Genomic DNA, 15,721 nt, shown 5'->3' on the forward strand with positions numbered 1-15,721 from the left:
ATTTTAATTGGGCAAAAAGTGTTTTGCAATTGTGTTCATATAGTTCCTGGCTTTGACTTGGCAGGTATACACCCAAATATTTTATTTTTTTTTCTATACTTATTTTGAATGGAATTTCTCTTTCTATCTCTTACTGCTGGGATTTATTAGTAACATATAGAAATGCTGATGATTTATGTTGATTTATTTTATATCCTGCAACTTGACTAAAGTTGTTTATTGATTCAAGAAGGTTTTCAGATGATTCTGTAGAATTCTCTAAGTATCCCATCATATTATCTGCAAAAAGTGATAGTTTTATCTCCTCACTGCCTGGTCTAATTTCTTTCTTTTCTTGTATCTAAAGCCAAAATTTCTAGTACAATATTGAATAATAGTGGGGATAATGGGTATCCTTGTTTCACCGTTGATATTATTGGGAATGCATCTAACTTCTCCCCATTACAAATTATGCTTGCTGGTGGTTTTTAATAGTTGCTGCTTCTCATTAAAAAACAAAACAAAACAAAAAAACTCTACTTATTCCTATATTCTCTAATTTGTTTTTTTTTTTTTTTTTGAATGGGTGTTATATTTTGTCAAAAACTTTTTCTCTATCTATTGAGATTATCATATGATTTCGATTAATTTTGTTACCAATATGGTCAATTATGCTGATAGTTTTCCTTACCAGCCCTGCATTCCTAGTATAAATCCCACTTGGTCAAAGTGTATTATCTTGGGAGCCAAGATGGCAGAAAAAGCACACGCGACTTTCTAAGCTCCTCTCATTCCCCTCATAACCAACTATTTTATCCAGCCTCAGAAATAGCTCTTCACTGCTTAAATTCATGAAGATCAGAAGCATACAACTTACCTGCTGAAGTCAAGCTAGAAGATCGCCAGGAACAGACTAGCATAGTCAGTGAGAGACTAGCGTCCTCAGCAGACCAGGGGCGGGGGTGATCTCTGTGGCTAGAGATGTTATAGAGACCACTCTGCTATAGGCTAACTGCTCTGCCTTGATTACAAAGCAGTAAACTGACAGAGAAATTAAAGCCTGGAACAGAGGGTACTCTAAAAAACGCCAGAACCTAACACTGGCTGTAGCTACTCAAACCCGGAAGTGACTCAGGAGACTGAAACACAGCCCTGCAGCCACATCCTGCAGTTCGGGGCCTTTGCGGGGGCAGTTACAAACCCACACAGCAGTGGGGCACAGCCTGGGAAGCCTCTAATCAGGACAGTGGGGGGCTCAGCCTGGGGCAATAGAACTTCCCCAAGAGGACAGTGCTTCCCAGAGCAGAGACACTTCCTGCCCTGCAAATCCATTCACTGATCAACTGCTAATACCCACCAGCCCCAGGGCGGGATTTGGCTTGGGATAGTGAAACTCTCACTGCTCAGCGTCTAGCCCCAGGGCAGTCATTATCTCACACAGTGGGGGTTCTTTGCAGGACACTTTCCCAGCTCTGCCCTGCAGGCCTGAGTTACTTCCAGGTGGGGAACTCTTTCCCAGAGCACTCCAGTACCTCTCTGCTTTTTGCAGCCGGCTAGCAGGACAGCTACCCGTCCATACATCGCTCACTGCTCTGCAGAAGCAGCTGGTAACCTCCTGGCCCTGAAGGCAGATCCTACAGGCTTTAACAAAATGAGTAAGAAAATCAAAAGGACGATTGATAGTTTCTACTCAGAAAGAGAACTGCTTTTCAACCCTGAAGAGACTAATAGCAGACAGTCTCCAGACAATTGTTGGTCCCCAATACAAAAGGCTCTCCTAGAAGAGACTATTAAATATTGGTAGAATTTACTTGTAAATTCATCTGAATCCTGGACACATTTTCTTAGGGAGTTCATTGATAGCTTGTTCAGTTTCTTTTTTTAAATGGGAGTAATTTTTCCCCTCTTTTGTTAATCTGGGTAATTTATATTTTTGTAAATATTCATCCATTTCAATTAGATTGTTAGATTTGTTGGCATACAGTTGGACAAAATTGATTTAATTTTTTCTTCATTGTAGTGAGTTCACTATTTTCATTTTTGATGCTAGTTGTTTTTTTCTTTTCTTTTTCTGATCAAATTAACCAAAGGTTTATCTATTTTGTTGGTTTTTTCATAAAACCAACTTAGTTTTATTAATTAGTTCAATAGTTTCCTTTCAATTTTATTCAATTCAATTCAAAATTAATATTTCCTTTGATTTTTAGCATTTCTAATTTGCTATTTAATTGAAGGTTTTTAATTTGTTCTTTTTCTAGCTTTTTAAATTACATGCTCTTTATTGAATGTAATTTTTATTGCATCGTGTTCTGAAAAGGAAACATTAACTATTTCTTTCTGCATTAGATTGTGAGATTTTTATGCTCTAATAGATGGTCAGTTTTTGTGTAGGTGCCATGTACTGCTGAGAAAAACACATATTCCTTTCTTATCCTTATTCAGTTTTTCCCAGAGGTCTATCACATTTAAGTTTTCTAACTTAGTTTCTTTCTTGTTTCTTTAGTGGTAAGATTTATTTAATTCTGAGGAGAAGGTTGAAATCCCCACTAGTAAGTTTTGCTCTTTATTTCTTCTTATAATTGACAACTTCTTTAAGAATTTGGATGCTATAGTGTTACTACTGAACTTACATCCCAAAGAGATTTTAAAGAAGGTAAAGGGACCCACATATGCAAAAATTTTGTGGCAGCCCTTTTTGTAGTGGCTAGAAATTGGAAATTGAATGGATGCCCATCAATTGGAGAATGGCTGAATAAATTGTGGTATATGAATGTTATGGAATATTATTGTTCTGTAAAAAATGACCAGCAGGATAATTTCAGAAAGGCCTGGAGAGACTTACATAAACTGATGTTAAGTGGAATGAGCAGAACCAGATCATAATACACTTCAACAACAATATTATACAATGATCAATTCTGATGTGGCTTTCCTCAACAATGAGATGATTCAAACCAGTTCCAATTTTTCAGTAATAAAGACAATCAGCTACACCCAGAGAGAGAACCATGGGAACTGAGTGTGGACCACAACATAGCATTTCCACTCTTTCTTTTGCTTGCATTTTTATTTTCCTTCTCAGGTTTTTCTACCTTCTTTCTATATCTGAGCAGGACCAAAAGAAGAATTTGCATAATAATGGATTGTTCAAGATTATGTGATCAACAATGATGGATATAGCTCTTTTCAATAATGAGGTGATTCAAGGCAATTCCAGAAGACTTTTTAATGGAAAGTGCCATCATCATCCAGAGAGAGAACTATGGAGACTAAATGTAGATCAAAACATGGGAATTTTTACACTTTTTGTTTGCTATTTTTCTCCCCTTTCACATCTTTTTTTTTTTTTTTTTTTTTTTTGATCCGATTTTTTTTTAATTTTAAAAGCTTTTTATTTTCAAAACATGGACAGATAATTTGACAACATTGACCCTTGCATAGCCTTGTGTTTCAGATTTTCCCCTCCTTCTCCCCACTTTCTCCCCTAGATGGCAAGCAATCCAATATATGTTATACATGTTAAAATATATGTTAAATCCAATATGTATAAATATTTATATAATTCTTTTATTGCACAAGAGAAATCAGATCAAAAAAAGGAAGTAAATGAGTAAGAAAACAAAATGCAAGTGAACAACAACAAAAAGTGAGAATGTTATGTTGTGATCCACATTCAGTTTCTATAGTCCTTTCTCTGGGTGTATATGGCTCTCTTCATCTCAAGATCACTGGAAATTATATCAGTCATCTCATTGTTGGAAAGAGTCACATCCATCAGAACGGATCATTGTTTAATATTGATGTTGCCATGTACAATTATCTCTTGGTTCTGCTCATTTCAGTTAGCATCAATTCATGTTAAGTCTCTCCAAACCTCTCTAAAATAATCCTCCTGATCGTTTCTTATAGAACAATAATATTTCATAACATTCATATACCATAATTTAGTCAGCCATTCTCCAATTGATGGGCATCCATTCAGTTTCCAATTTCTAGCCACTACGAAAAGGGCTGCCACAAACATTTTTGCACATGTGGGTCCCTTTCCTTCCTTTAAGATCACTTTGGGTTGACCTGATTTTTCTTGCACATCATGACAAACATGGAAATATGGTTAGAAGAGTTGCACATGTTTTACTTAAATTGGATTACTTGTTGTCTGTGGGAAGAGGGAGGAAGGATAAAGGGAGAAAAATTTGGAACACAAGGTTTTACAAAGATCAATGTTGAAAACTATCTTTGCATGTATTTGGAAAAATAAAATACATAAATAATTAAAAGACAATAATGGGTTGATTCCTTAACTGATAGATGAATCTTTTCCCCACTTTTCACCTCTCTTTTCTTATTTTATTTTTACTCATCTGTATAATATTTCTTTTGGTCAAAGAGGTTAATAGAGAATCAGGATAGTGCCATAGAAGCCAAGAGATCCTAAATGTGTAAATTTTTAAAGGTAATGCTCTTAGAAGTAATGTAATCCATTTCTGTATTTTTAAAAGTGGGTAAACTGCGTCAGAGAGGTTAGATGCTTTCAGTGTCTTCTAAGGAAAAACTACCTTATCTTTCATGGGTTTGGAAGAATTGGTATATTTTTCTTACAATACTCTATCTCTTGGTAAATTCCTTAAAGTCCTTAAGATGCCTTTAGAGTTCTTTATAGTCTGCCTTAACCATGGGGATTCAAAAAGCCACTAGGCTGCACTAAAGGAGGAAAACAAAAATAGAAACAAAAGTGTAATCCAAGTTTCCAACTAAACTTGGAGGATTTCCATGTAACTACTTTGTTGTGACCTCATATTGGTAGAAGGAGAAGAGAAGGAAACAAGCATTAAACTATGCTAAATACTAGGAATACAAAAGGAAGCCAAAGAAATCTCTGTCCTCAAGGACCTCACAAATTAATGATACTCACAACAATCTCAACAGGTAGGTGCTATTATTATCCCCATTTTACAAACAGGGAAACTGAGATTAAGATAACATACATACAGATTAAATGATTTGCCCAAGATCACACAGATAATGTCTAAGGTTGGAGTTGAACTCAGATCTTCCAGGCTCCAGACTAAACATGCTACCTATTGTACCACCTAACTAATGCAAGGTGATATGCTTCCATAATAGTTGGAGTTGCCCTGGTAACTTTTGGGAGAAAAGAGACTTTTATAGTTCCAGAGAATATTGCAAGTGCTAGATTCTCTTCAAGATTAAGTCCATACAGGTAGGCAAGGGATGAGGTATAGAGAATATAGATAGATAGATAGATAGATAGATAGATAGATAGATAGATGGATAGATATAGATGTCGATAAATAATCCTACTTATATATATAAGTATATATATTTATATATATATGAAGCGAGACAGAAATGGAGGGAGATAGAAACAGAAAAAGACAGATAAAAGAGAGAGATAAACTTTGGAAAGTGTGGACACATAAGAAACTTCAATATTTCCCTGATTTCTAGCTTTCTAGCTTTTCTAATCTTTCTACACTTAAAGGGAATTCTTGTGTGACACTAGGGCCTCTCCCTTGGTTTGAGACAAAACATCTCATTCCCAGAGGGAGAACTCATTTACTCTTATCTTCTGGCATAATCTATATAACCTTACTATTCTTAATTTTCCAACCAAAATTTAGTGGGAAGAAATTAAGTTTATAGACTTAAGCTTGGGATAATCCTTCCCCCTCTAAGGGATAATAACTAAGAAAGTGGCTTTTTGTTTTGAACCAAGATTATACACCGAACACAGCAATATTTAAGAGGTGATAGATATAATTTTATAATAATAAACCTTCTCAAAGACTGAAAAAAAGGGTCCTGTCTCCTCATGGCCCATATCCTGCTCTTTTTAAGGCTGAAATCATTATTATTTCTTCTCTGTAGAAGGGTAGGTAAGATTTCATTAATATCTATCAATGCTTCCTCCATGACCTGTTTTTAAAGAACCCATGGAGACATATCTGTCACATGGGCAGACACATATCATAGCAAAAACAAAATAAACAATGTTGTACCTCCCTGAAGGTGACTAAATATTCAATTTTTCATTTCAATTCAATAAGCTAATTAGGCATCCACTATTTGCCAGGTACTTTACTAAGGGCTGGGAATACAAAAAAGAAAAAGAAATTTCCTGCTCTCAAGAGTTTAAAGTCTAATGGGGATGAAAATACACAAAAGAAAGCTGAAAAGGGCTGGTATGTGTGTATGTTTATGTTTGTGTGTGTGTGTGTGTGTGTGTGTGTGTGTGTGTGCAAAATAGTTACCTGGAAAGTTCTGAAACCCTCTAGAAAGGAAAATTTTGGGAGGCATTTGTAACTCTAGCACTCTAATTAGAGGCAACTGAAGCAGTTGAGAAGATGTTAAGTATTGTCAAAATATTTTGAAATATAGTTTTTCAGACCTATTGTCAAGTATGCAGATTGCACCCTGAGTTTGGCATAACAATGATCCTTTTCAGCCTGGATTCATCTCAACCTCTGGCAAAGTATTACTAAGTAATACAAAGTATTACTAAGAAATTTAGCTCACCTTATTTCCCAGTGACATCTCTCACTGTAATGTTCTTCTCTAAAATATAATGTTCTCTGGGAGCAGGTTTCTTGGGGGGCTTCTGGAGGCAGCCTTCATTAAAAGGCTTCAGTTCAGTAACCCCCCAAATGCAGCCAGAAGCTAAAAGTTCAGATCCTTTATTGTCTCCTTCAAAATAGCCCCATTAGCTTTCTTAGAGGCCTATCTCTCTATTTGGTTCTGAGAGCTCATACTACTAGTCCTTTTGTTTCTTCCAGCTTCTGCCTCCAGCTCCCTCTGAATCCAAAGCCTCCAGCCAGCACAAAGGTGGAAAATGGAATGAATCTGACTCCTCTGAGAATGGGCTTGTGTCTCTCTGACTTGTGAATCTCCTGGACTCCATCCTGGTTGAGGCTCCTAGCTTATATATACTCTCTTAAAGGTGTGAATCTTAAAGATGTGAAAGGTATGAACTCTAATAAGTACTAAGTTCATTAGTAAACTAAAGAATTGTTAAGTATCATGCTAAATTAGATAATTATTGTCTATCAATTCCAGTGACCTAGCACCTTGTAAGTATTCTAACATATCACACCTTCACAATTCCTGTTCCTTGTCATTGACAATACTACATTCCCATTCCTGTCACAAAACTGGTTCTCTGACCTTCAGGGTGGACATGACCCCTAAGATCTGAGATAATGACTAATCTCATGGGACCCAAGAACAATGTATTGTCTCAAGAAATGCTAATCATAAACACTATCTCAAGATCTAAAAATCATTGTGTTTTGGGCCAAATCCTTTCATGTAGATAAGTGGGCCCAATAGCAGAAGTATAAGCACTGCTTTGGGGTTAAAATAGCTTCCCTTTTCAAATGCCATTTTCCTCACTCTGAAATTAATTGACTTTCTGTTTATTGTAAGACAATCCTGTGTCTAGTCTGCTTTGTTTAGCTCTCACTCTCCCTATCTTCCTAAAGATTAGAGAGTACTTTTGGTCTAGTTTTGATTTAATCTACATAAGGATGAGCTTTCTGGTGATCAATTTAGCCTGGAGGTGATATAAGTATTCTGTAGAAGGAAAACCAAACAGAGCTGCTAAAGGAAGATAGATGGCAAAGAATTGGAAATCTAGAGGAAGCTCATCAACTGGGGAATGGCTGAACAAGTTATGGTTTATGATTGTGGTAGAATACTATTGTATCTTAAGAAATGGAGAGCAGGATGGTTTCAGAAAAACTTGGGAGGTTTTATATCAATTGATGCCATGTCAAATAAGCAGAACCAGGAAAACATTTTACATAATAGCAAAACAAAGAATAACAGTAAAAGAATTATCTATTCTGATCAAAATAATGATCTGAGATATTCTTAAAGGACCCATGATAAAAAAATGCTATCCATTTTCAGAGAGAGAAATGATGCACTCAGAATACAGATTTAAAAGCATATTTTTTCACTTTTTTTTACTTTCTTGGGGGGTTTTGTATGACTTCTTTTGCAACATGACTAATATGAAAATGTGTTTTGCTACTTCACATGTATAATCGATATACTGTTTACCTTCTTAAGGGTTCAGGGAGAGGTGTGAGGGAATAAATGAATATGGAACTCAAAATTAAAAAAAAAAAGAATGTCAAAAATACTTTAAATATAATTGTGAAATATTAGTGAACTAAATAAAATAAATACATGAAAGTAAAAAGAAAAAAAAATAAAGGAAGATGAAGAAGATGGGACAAGAAAGACAAGAAATTCCAAGCTTTGCCACTCTTCTCATCCCACTTTGGAAGGATTGATTTCTGTATCTAAATGATGAGAAGTTTTCCCTGTTTTACAATTCAGGAAACCTTTGCAGTTCATAGTGGAACTCTCACTATAAAGAGGTGAGGACTTTGAGCAGGAGTAGCACCAGAAACTTCTGGACTACCATGAAGATGTCAACACTTACTGTATGGTTGGTGATGTTCATCTCTTTTATATTTAATACTTTTATTTTCCCCAGTTACATGTAAAGCAGTTTTTTTACATTTGTTTTTTAAAATGTTCGAGTTCCAGATTCTCTCCCTTTTTCCCCACACTTACCTCCCCTCCTTTAAGAAGACATATGTGAAGTTCTCATGCTCATTACTATCATGGTACCATGTGCTACATCTGTTTAGGGTTCCCTAACTCACCAGCCAATTATATAATCCCTTTTTTAGAAGTCCCATGGGGAAGAGCAGAAAAACAAGACTTTGCCCTATTAGTGACTTCTGAGGGATTGCTTTTCTTTTTCTGTTGACATAGACACTTCTTTGGTTGATAGAACCTCTTTCAACCTCCCCTATTTTCAGACAGCAACTCACCTCCCAACAATGATACTTCTTTGGTCTTCCAACCCCTCTGGGAGAAGGGTTGTACTGGTAGCAGTGCCGAGGACACAGATGGTAATTTAGTGGTGAGATTTGGCAAGCAATGAAAGGTTATTAGGATAACAGAGGAGGTATTCAAGAGCAGAGTACAGTAGAATTGAAATGGCCAATTGTTTGAAATTGGAAAGGGAAGAAGATCAAGTCAGAGCAGATCTAATAACCTAAGAAGATATTGAAGGAAGGAGGAAATAAAAGTCTCCTTGTGGGCAAAGAATAGATTTAGAAGTAAGACAGAAAGAGAGATAGAATAAATATGAGGTTATCAGAAAAATATTAAGAGTTATCAAAGAAATAGAATACTTTGTGAACATTGAGATCATGTGTGACTTTCCTATATATGATTTATGTGGAGTGAAGAAATAGGTCATGGGAGTGAAGGAAACTGAAATTAAGGAGTTAGAAGCATTTTTGCCAGAGTTTTAAGTAGAGGAAATTTGTGAACTAGGTACTTAAAGGTAGTACTTCTGAACTGACTAGATCTAGGCAAATTATTTTACCTCAGTTTGTCCCAATTTCCTCAGCTTTTAAGTGGTGAAAATCATAGCACCTAACTCTCAGAATTATTGTCAGGCTCAGAGTAGAAAACATTTGTAAATGCCAACCACAATGTTTATTACATAGTAGGTGATTAATTTCCTTCCTTCCTTCCATCCTTGAAAACGAATGATCGGGAGGACAGCATATAATAGCTAACATGATTTGGATTATATGGAAAAATTTGAGGATTTAACTTTAGGATCTTCAACTCTAGAAGGAGGGGGTTGAGACAGATAAGGTATTCACTAAAATACTTTCAAACACTTAATATCTATGTTTCTCATACTTAAACCCCCAATGTTTGTGGGTATTATTTTGCAAAGAAAGTGATTTTTTTTTTTTTTTTTTACATTTAAATTGGGAAATATTAATGAAATAGATAAAATATATTCTTAAAATCCATGCTTAAGGGAAATAGCCCACAGAGGTTATTCTGGTGAATCAGACAGGTAATTTTATATTAAGAGAAAAAAAATAAAAAAAACCAGGAAAAAAAGTGGAAAGCCAGAAAGCTGCGCTATATCGGACCGGAGAAACCTCAGGCCTGCCGGCCTGCTTGGGCTCTTTCCCTCAGGCTAGGAGAGGAGAGCAGGGGTGGGGCCTTTCTCAGTCGCTCCCGGCCCGACCTATCGGGATCGCGCTTTCTCTTTCCGCAGAGCCAATCAGAGCAGGAGGAGGAGCCAGGGAGGAAGTGGTAAAGGTTGTGCCGGGGGAGGGGGGATTAGGCTCTGGGACCCCCTGCTCCGGGTGAGTGACTGGCTACCTGGCTGAAAGTGGAGATACGGGGTGGGGACGTTGCCGCGGGAGCTTTGGGAAGGGCTTGGAAGCCTAGCTGCCCCCCTTTCTGCGTGCACCTGAGGCGCCCGAGGGGCGTTCCCGGGGCATGAGTCGCTAGCGGGGCTGAGAGTGGTAGGGACGCAGTTAGTGAAAGCAGTCTGGGTCCGGGAGAGGACCGCGGGCCCTCCGGGCATGCTGATCACGCTGTGTTACCTGTACCTGTGGGCGCGCTGGGGGGCGCGGCCCACGCGCGTTATCCGCAGGACGGTGCGCAGGCTGCACCGCACCCGCTGCTCCTTCACCTTCTGCAGCAGCGGCGGGGTGGGCAAGCCCGGCCCGGGGGCCTTGGCGATCACCGAGGACCGTGTCTGCTTAAGAATGGGAAACCGAGTCTTCTTCACTGACGAGTCCCAGGTAGTTTTTATTCTTTCAGGGACTGGGCTTGGGGGGCTACCGAAAGGTGAGCTTTGCCTAATCTTCCATCATCTGGAATGGAGTGGTGTCTTACCCACCTCTTACATTTCCCAGCTGTGGGAAATCCTGGAGCTTGTTTTTTCATCTCCAAAATGGGGACGATGAGACCCTTAGTACCCGTCTCGCGGGACTGTTGGGAGGCGCAAATTATGTGTAAAGCTTTTGCAGACTTGTAAAACGACATATAAAACCAAAGTGAGTTTTTATTGACTTATGGAAGGGTGGTTCTGTCATATGACTAGCGTGTTTTCTTTTTTTTTTCTAAATTTTTTTTTACTATCGTGTTTTCTCCAGCCTTTGTATTTTATGTTTATATCAATCACTTGTCACTACTGAAAATAAATTGCATTTGTTATCTCTGTGTTCATAAGGATATTCTGATATTAAGAATCCGGAGTCGTGGGAATAGTATGCACTTGTGTTGGAATCCTTACAAAGTGTTAAGTCATTAGAGTTGATAGAGACAAAAATTATCTAATTTAGCCTGGTTCTGTATGATTGATGTGATCTTTTTTTTTTTTTTTAATAGCCTTTTATTTACAGGATATATGCATGGGTAACTTTACAGCATACAATTGCCAAACCTCTTGTTCCAGTTTTTCACCTCTTACCCCCCTCCCCTAGATGGCAGGATGACCAGTAGATATTAAATATATTAAAATATAAATTAGATATACATTAGTATACATGACCAAACCGTTATTTTGCTGTACAAAAAGAATCAGACTCTGAAATATTGTACAATTAGCCTGTGAAGGAAATAAAAATGCAGGTGGGCATAAATATAGGGATTGGGAATTCAATGTAATGGTTTTTAGTCATCTCCCAGAGTTCTTTCTCTGGGCGTAGCTGGTTCAGTTCATTACTGCTCCATTAGAAATTGATTTGGTTGATCTCGTTGCTGAGGATGGCCTGGTCCATCAGAACTGGGTCATCATATAGTATTGTTGTTGAAGTATATAATGATCTCCTGGTCCTGCTCATTTCACTCAGCATCAGTTCGTGTAAGTCTCTCCAGGCCTTTCTGAAATCATCCTGTTGGTCATTTCTTACAGAACAGTAATATTCCATAATATTCATATACCACAATTTATTCAGCCATTCTCCAACTGATGGACATCCATTCAGTTTCCAGTTTTTAGCCACTACAAAAAGGGCTGCCACAAACATTCGTGCACATACAGGTCCCTTTCCCTTCTTTATAATCTCTTTGGGATATAAGCCCAGTAGTAACACTGCTGGATCAAAGGGTATGCACAGTTTGATAACTTTTTGAGCATAGTTCCAAACTACTCTCCAGAATGGTTGGATTCCTTCACAACTCCACCAAGATTGATCTGATCTTACAAGGAGATGTTATGGGCCAGAAGAAACAAGATACAAGTGGAACTGAGAAACAATGCTTTTGTTCACACCTTTAGAGAGCTCATATAAGCAAGAGTGCTCTCTGGCCCTAAGAGCTTCATTTAAGAAGATCTTTGTTGTGCTATTTGCTGACCAGCTGTATGACCTTGAAAAATTGTAAATATACTTTATATGTTTCTTGAAAATTTTTATTCTTGTTGGGCATATGTTCCTATACTATTTAGGGAGTGGAGTTGGAAATATCTACAAACTTTTTCATTTTGACTAAATCCTGTTCAAGATATATGTCAAATGCTACTTGAAAAGTTAGTGCTGACTAAAAGTAGAGTAGTTTGGCTTATTGAAGTAAGGCAATTTTAGTCAAATGACACCTTGGATAAATTATTAGAAGTGGAAATCTCCCAAACCTTCCTCCAGTACTTCCTTGTGGTATGGAGGTGGCTCTACGTAAAACCGGTTTTAGGAAAAAAATGTTAAAATTTGTGAAAGTTTTATTTTGTGATGCTTTGTTAGAGGATTAAGTTAGTCTAAAAATGAAGGGCTCATTTCTAATTTGTTAGCTACTAAGTGACAGATTCATTGTATGGGATGCAAAGAACCCATTGTATGGGTTAAAGAATTTAGGAAAATAGGTACTATAAGAGGTATCTCATACCTCCGGTAGTATAAAGTACCATCTACATAGTAGCCTTGTTAAATGGCTTTTCAACAATGAGATGATTGAGGCCAGTTCTTCCAATTATCTTGTGATGAATAGAGCCATCTACACCCAAAGAGAAAGCTGTGGGAACTGAGCATTTTCACTTTTTGTTGTTTGCTTGCATTTTTATTTTCTTTTTTGCCTTGTTCTGACTTGTGGAAAATGATAATTGTATAAAAATGTATATATAGGATTTAATATATATTTTTCAACATGTTAAACATATATTGGATTACTTGCCATGGGGGAGTGGGGTAGGGAAAGAAAAATTTGTAACACAAGGTTTGGCAAGGTTTAATGTTGAAAAATTATCCATACATATGCTTTGAAAATAAAAAGCTATAATAGAAAGAAGAAAGACTTGTTAACTAACTGTGGAGATGGTTACATTCATGCCAGGATATTGTATGAGAATGTAAAAAAGTTCCTGAAAGCTGTGTAAAATTGTCGAGAAAGGAAAGATAAAATAGTGAGTGGAGAGTATAATTTGAGATATTCCAAGAAATGTAAATTTGGGCTAAAAGAGGGCCTTGAATACTATGTAACTTTCATTCTGTTAAAAATGTTTGAACAGTATTTTTTTGAGTATCATATTCTCAAATCCACCCTTCTTTCAAATTTTCCTGTTACTGTTACATCATTTTTCTAGTCATTGGTCAGAACCATTATGTAGTCCTTGGCTCCTCATTTTCATTCAATCTACATATCCAATCTTGTTTTTTCTTCTCTACAGCATTTCCACCTCTGTCCTATATTATCTATCAGGCTTTGCCTACCTTAGATTGTGTCTTCCCATAGGTTTCCTCTATAGTGGATGTAGGAGTGCCTCTGGTGTGAGGCCTTGCCTTTTTCTAGGCTGCTCATTCACCTCTGGTGTCCACTTTCATCCAATTGTTTTCTGTGGCTTCAAGTGTTCACACTTCCTAGTGTACACACCCCAACAATTGTCTCTGCAGATGGGCTAAAGCATGCTGAAGGTAACCAGCCTCAAACCTATGGGAGTTGGATGTCTACTCTAAGCATGTAACTACTTCCTCTGATGCAGATGAGAACAATTTATTCTATGAAAGTGGGTGAAAAACTTTGTGGAGCTTCTAGAGCTTGGTTATATATCGATGGCCACTGGACATTGACTCTGGAAGAGAGATTGAGGTTGATGACTTGGTGCAACTCTTCTCACACTTAAATCCAAATCATATACAAGGCAAGATATCATCTTGTGATGCCATTGATCCTCTGAAATGAAGTGACAAAACTAAGTGGAAGCAGATTTCCATTCCTCTAGCACACTACATATAGATTGTACATTGGAGATTTAGTAGATTATAACTTTGTCTACAAATGTCTGCATGTATTCAATGGGCCCTGTAAGTTTTATTTTATGTGTTAATGGTGCCCATAGTATGAGCTGTGGAACTACAAGTCCTTTTAAATGATTACAAAGATGTCAGCCCATCCTATATGACTGATCCTTGTTTTTGCTTAAGTTCATCACCCAATGTGTTGAAAGACTTCTTATTTTTGAAGGTACCTGACATTTTGAAGGTACCAATAGGTCTCTAGGTGATTACCTATCATTCCTCACCCTTACTACATAATAGGACCATCTTCTCTTCCTATCATAGGATTTCATGAAGACATCTTTTACTTCTGTTTTTTGAAATCCTTATTAGTTCCATATGTCTTTCCATTGTTTGTGTGATAATTTTTGTGTGATTTTTGGTTATTTGGAAATCTAATCTCCCTCTAAGTATTTCTAAGGAGATACAGTCTGAATTTTGGAGGAACTCCCTTTGGATGGCAAGAGCCTTTTAATACTCCTGTTTGTTGAAGATATTGTGCATATTGCATCACACTGGAGAATATTGCAAAATATGCTGCAAGGAATCTGTGACCAAGTTTGGCTTGATCATCTAAATAGAAAAGACCAAGTGGTTGACATTCGTTTATTGCCCATATTACAACATGCATTTGGAAGGACACTCTATGGAATTTGTCATGTATTTCTGGAACAAATAGTATACATGGACAGTGAATTAGATCTAGATCTATTAGAGTTGAACAAGAAGAAAACGAGTCAGGATTGTTTTTAAGAAACCGTTGAGCTCTTTTAATAACTCCAGTGAAATCCAGTGAAATGAAGTGCCTTCTTTATAGTACCAACATTATATCCATGTGCTATAAAGCAAATATATTGCAGTATTACAATAGTGCCTGGTACTGAGTGCATAGCAAATGTTCTGTCTCTTAAAATCTCTACAAAATAAGTTATAAAGTTGATTTTCAAAAAGATTTTTAAAAAGTCAGCCTTATTAAAACTTTTGTTTTTAAAACTTTGCAAAATCTGGGAACTGAATGAATTACAAAATAGCTGTAACTTGATTGGTACAGGCTGGTCAGTAGGTATTGCTTTGGATTTTAGCTCCACTATATGTTATGGTTTCATGAGTTCATGTAGCCAAAATGAGAAGGATGTAGAATGATTTTCTTGCAAGAGCCCAATTGATATTGCTAAACATGCATTTTGTTATTTTCTCTAGCTCTGTTTGCTTTCTATGTCTGACCTTAGGTAAATATGCTCAGGAATTATTTTAAAATGTACACTTTATATTTCTAATAGGAAAGGGCTAGATAAAAATGAAAGTTTTAGAACATTTTGCTTAAGAACAAATGCAATAAAGAAGGAATCTGATAATTATTTAAACTGGCATGGTTTAAAGTGACAATGAGAAAGAGACCCTTTCTGAGGTCAGAAGCTGTTTTCTTTGTTGTTGGTTTTTGTTGTTGTTGTTGTTATTGTTGTTTTTATAGCACTCAATACAGGTTTTGCCACATAGTAGGCATTTAATAAACATTTGTTGAATTGAATTATACATATTTGAGTGGCCAATTTTTTATTTTTAGAAGTACAAGCGTACTTTTTTTTTCATTTGCTTTGCGTTTTACAAATGTG

At 36.8% G+C, this 15,721-nt stretch overlaps 1 protein-coding gene across 3 annotated transcripts in view; it reads left to right on the forward strand.

Annotated features, from left to right (window-relative positions):
* The first annotated feature begins 10,121 nt into the window (after nucleotides 1–10,121).
* HLCS (holocarboxylase synthetase) overlaps nucleotides 10,122–15,721 on the forward strand; it is a 101,274-nt gene continuing 95,674 nt past the window's right edge. For 2 of the 3 annotated variants that reach the window (XM_031959235.1, XM_031959236.1), the window contains exon 1: nucleotides 10,123–10,643. In XM_031959235.1, the coding sequence (XP_031815095.1) occupies nucleotides 10,422–10,643 (222 nt within the window). In that variant the 5' untranslated portion in view covers nucleotides 10,123–10,421. Of the gene's footprint in view, nucleotides 10,644–15,721 lie in introns of all 3 variants that reach the window. The other variant, XM_003763395.3, reaches the window with a different exon arrangement.

This window comes from Sarcophilus harrisii, chromosome 3, assembly GCF_902635505.1.
Source record: "Sarcophilus harrisii chromosome 3, mSarHar1.11, whole genome shotgun sequence".
In the NCBI taxonomy this organism is placed as follows: Eukaryota; Metazoa; Chordata; class Mammalia; order Dasyuromorphia; family Dasyuridae; genus Sarcophilus; species Sarcophilus harrisii.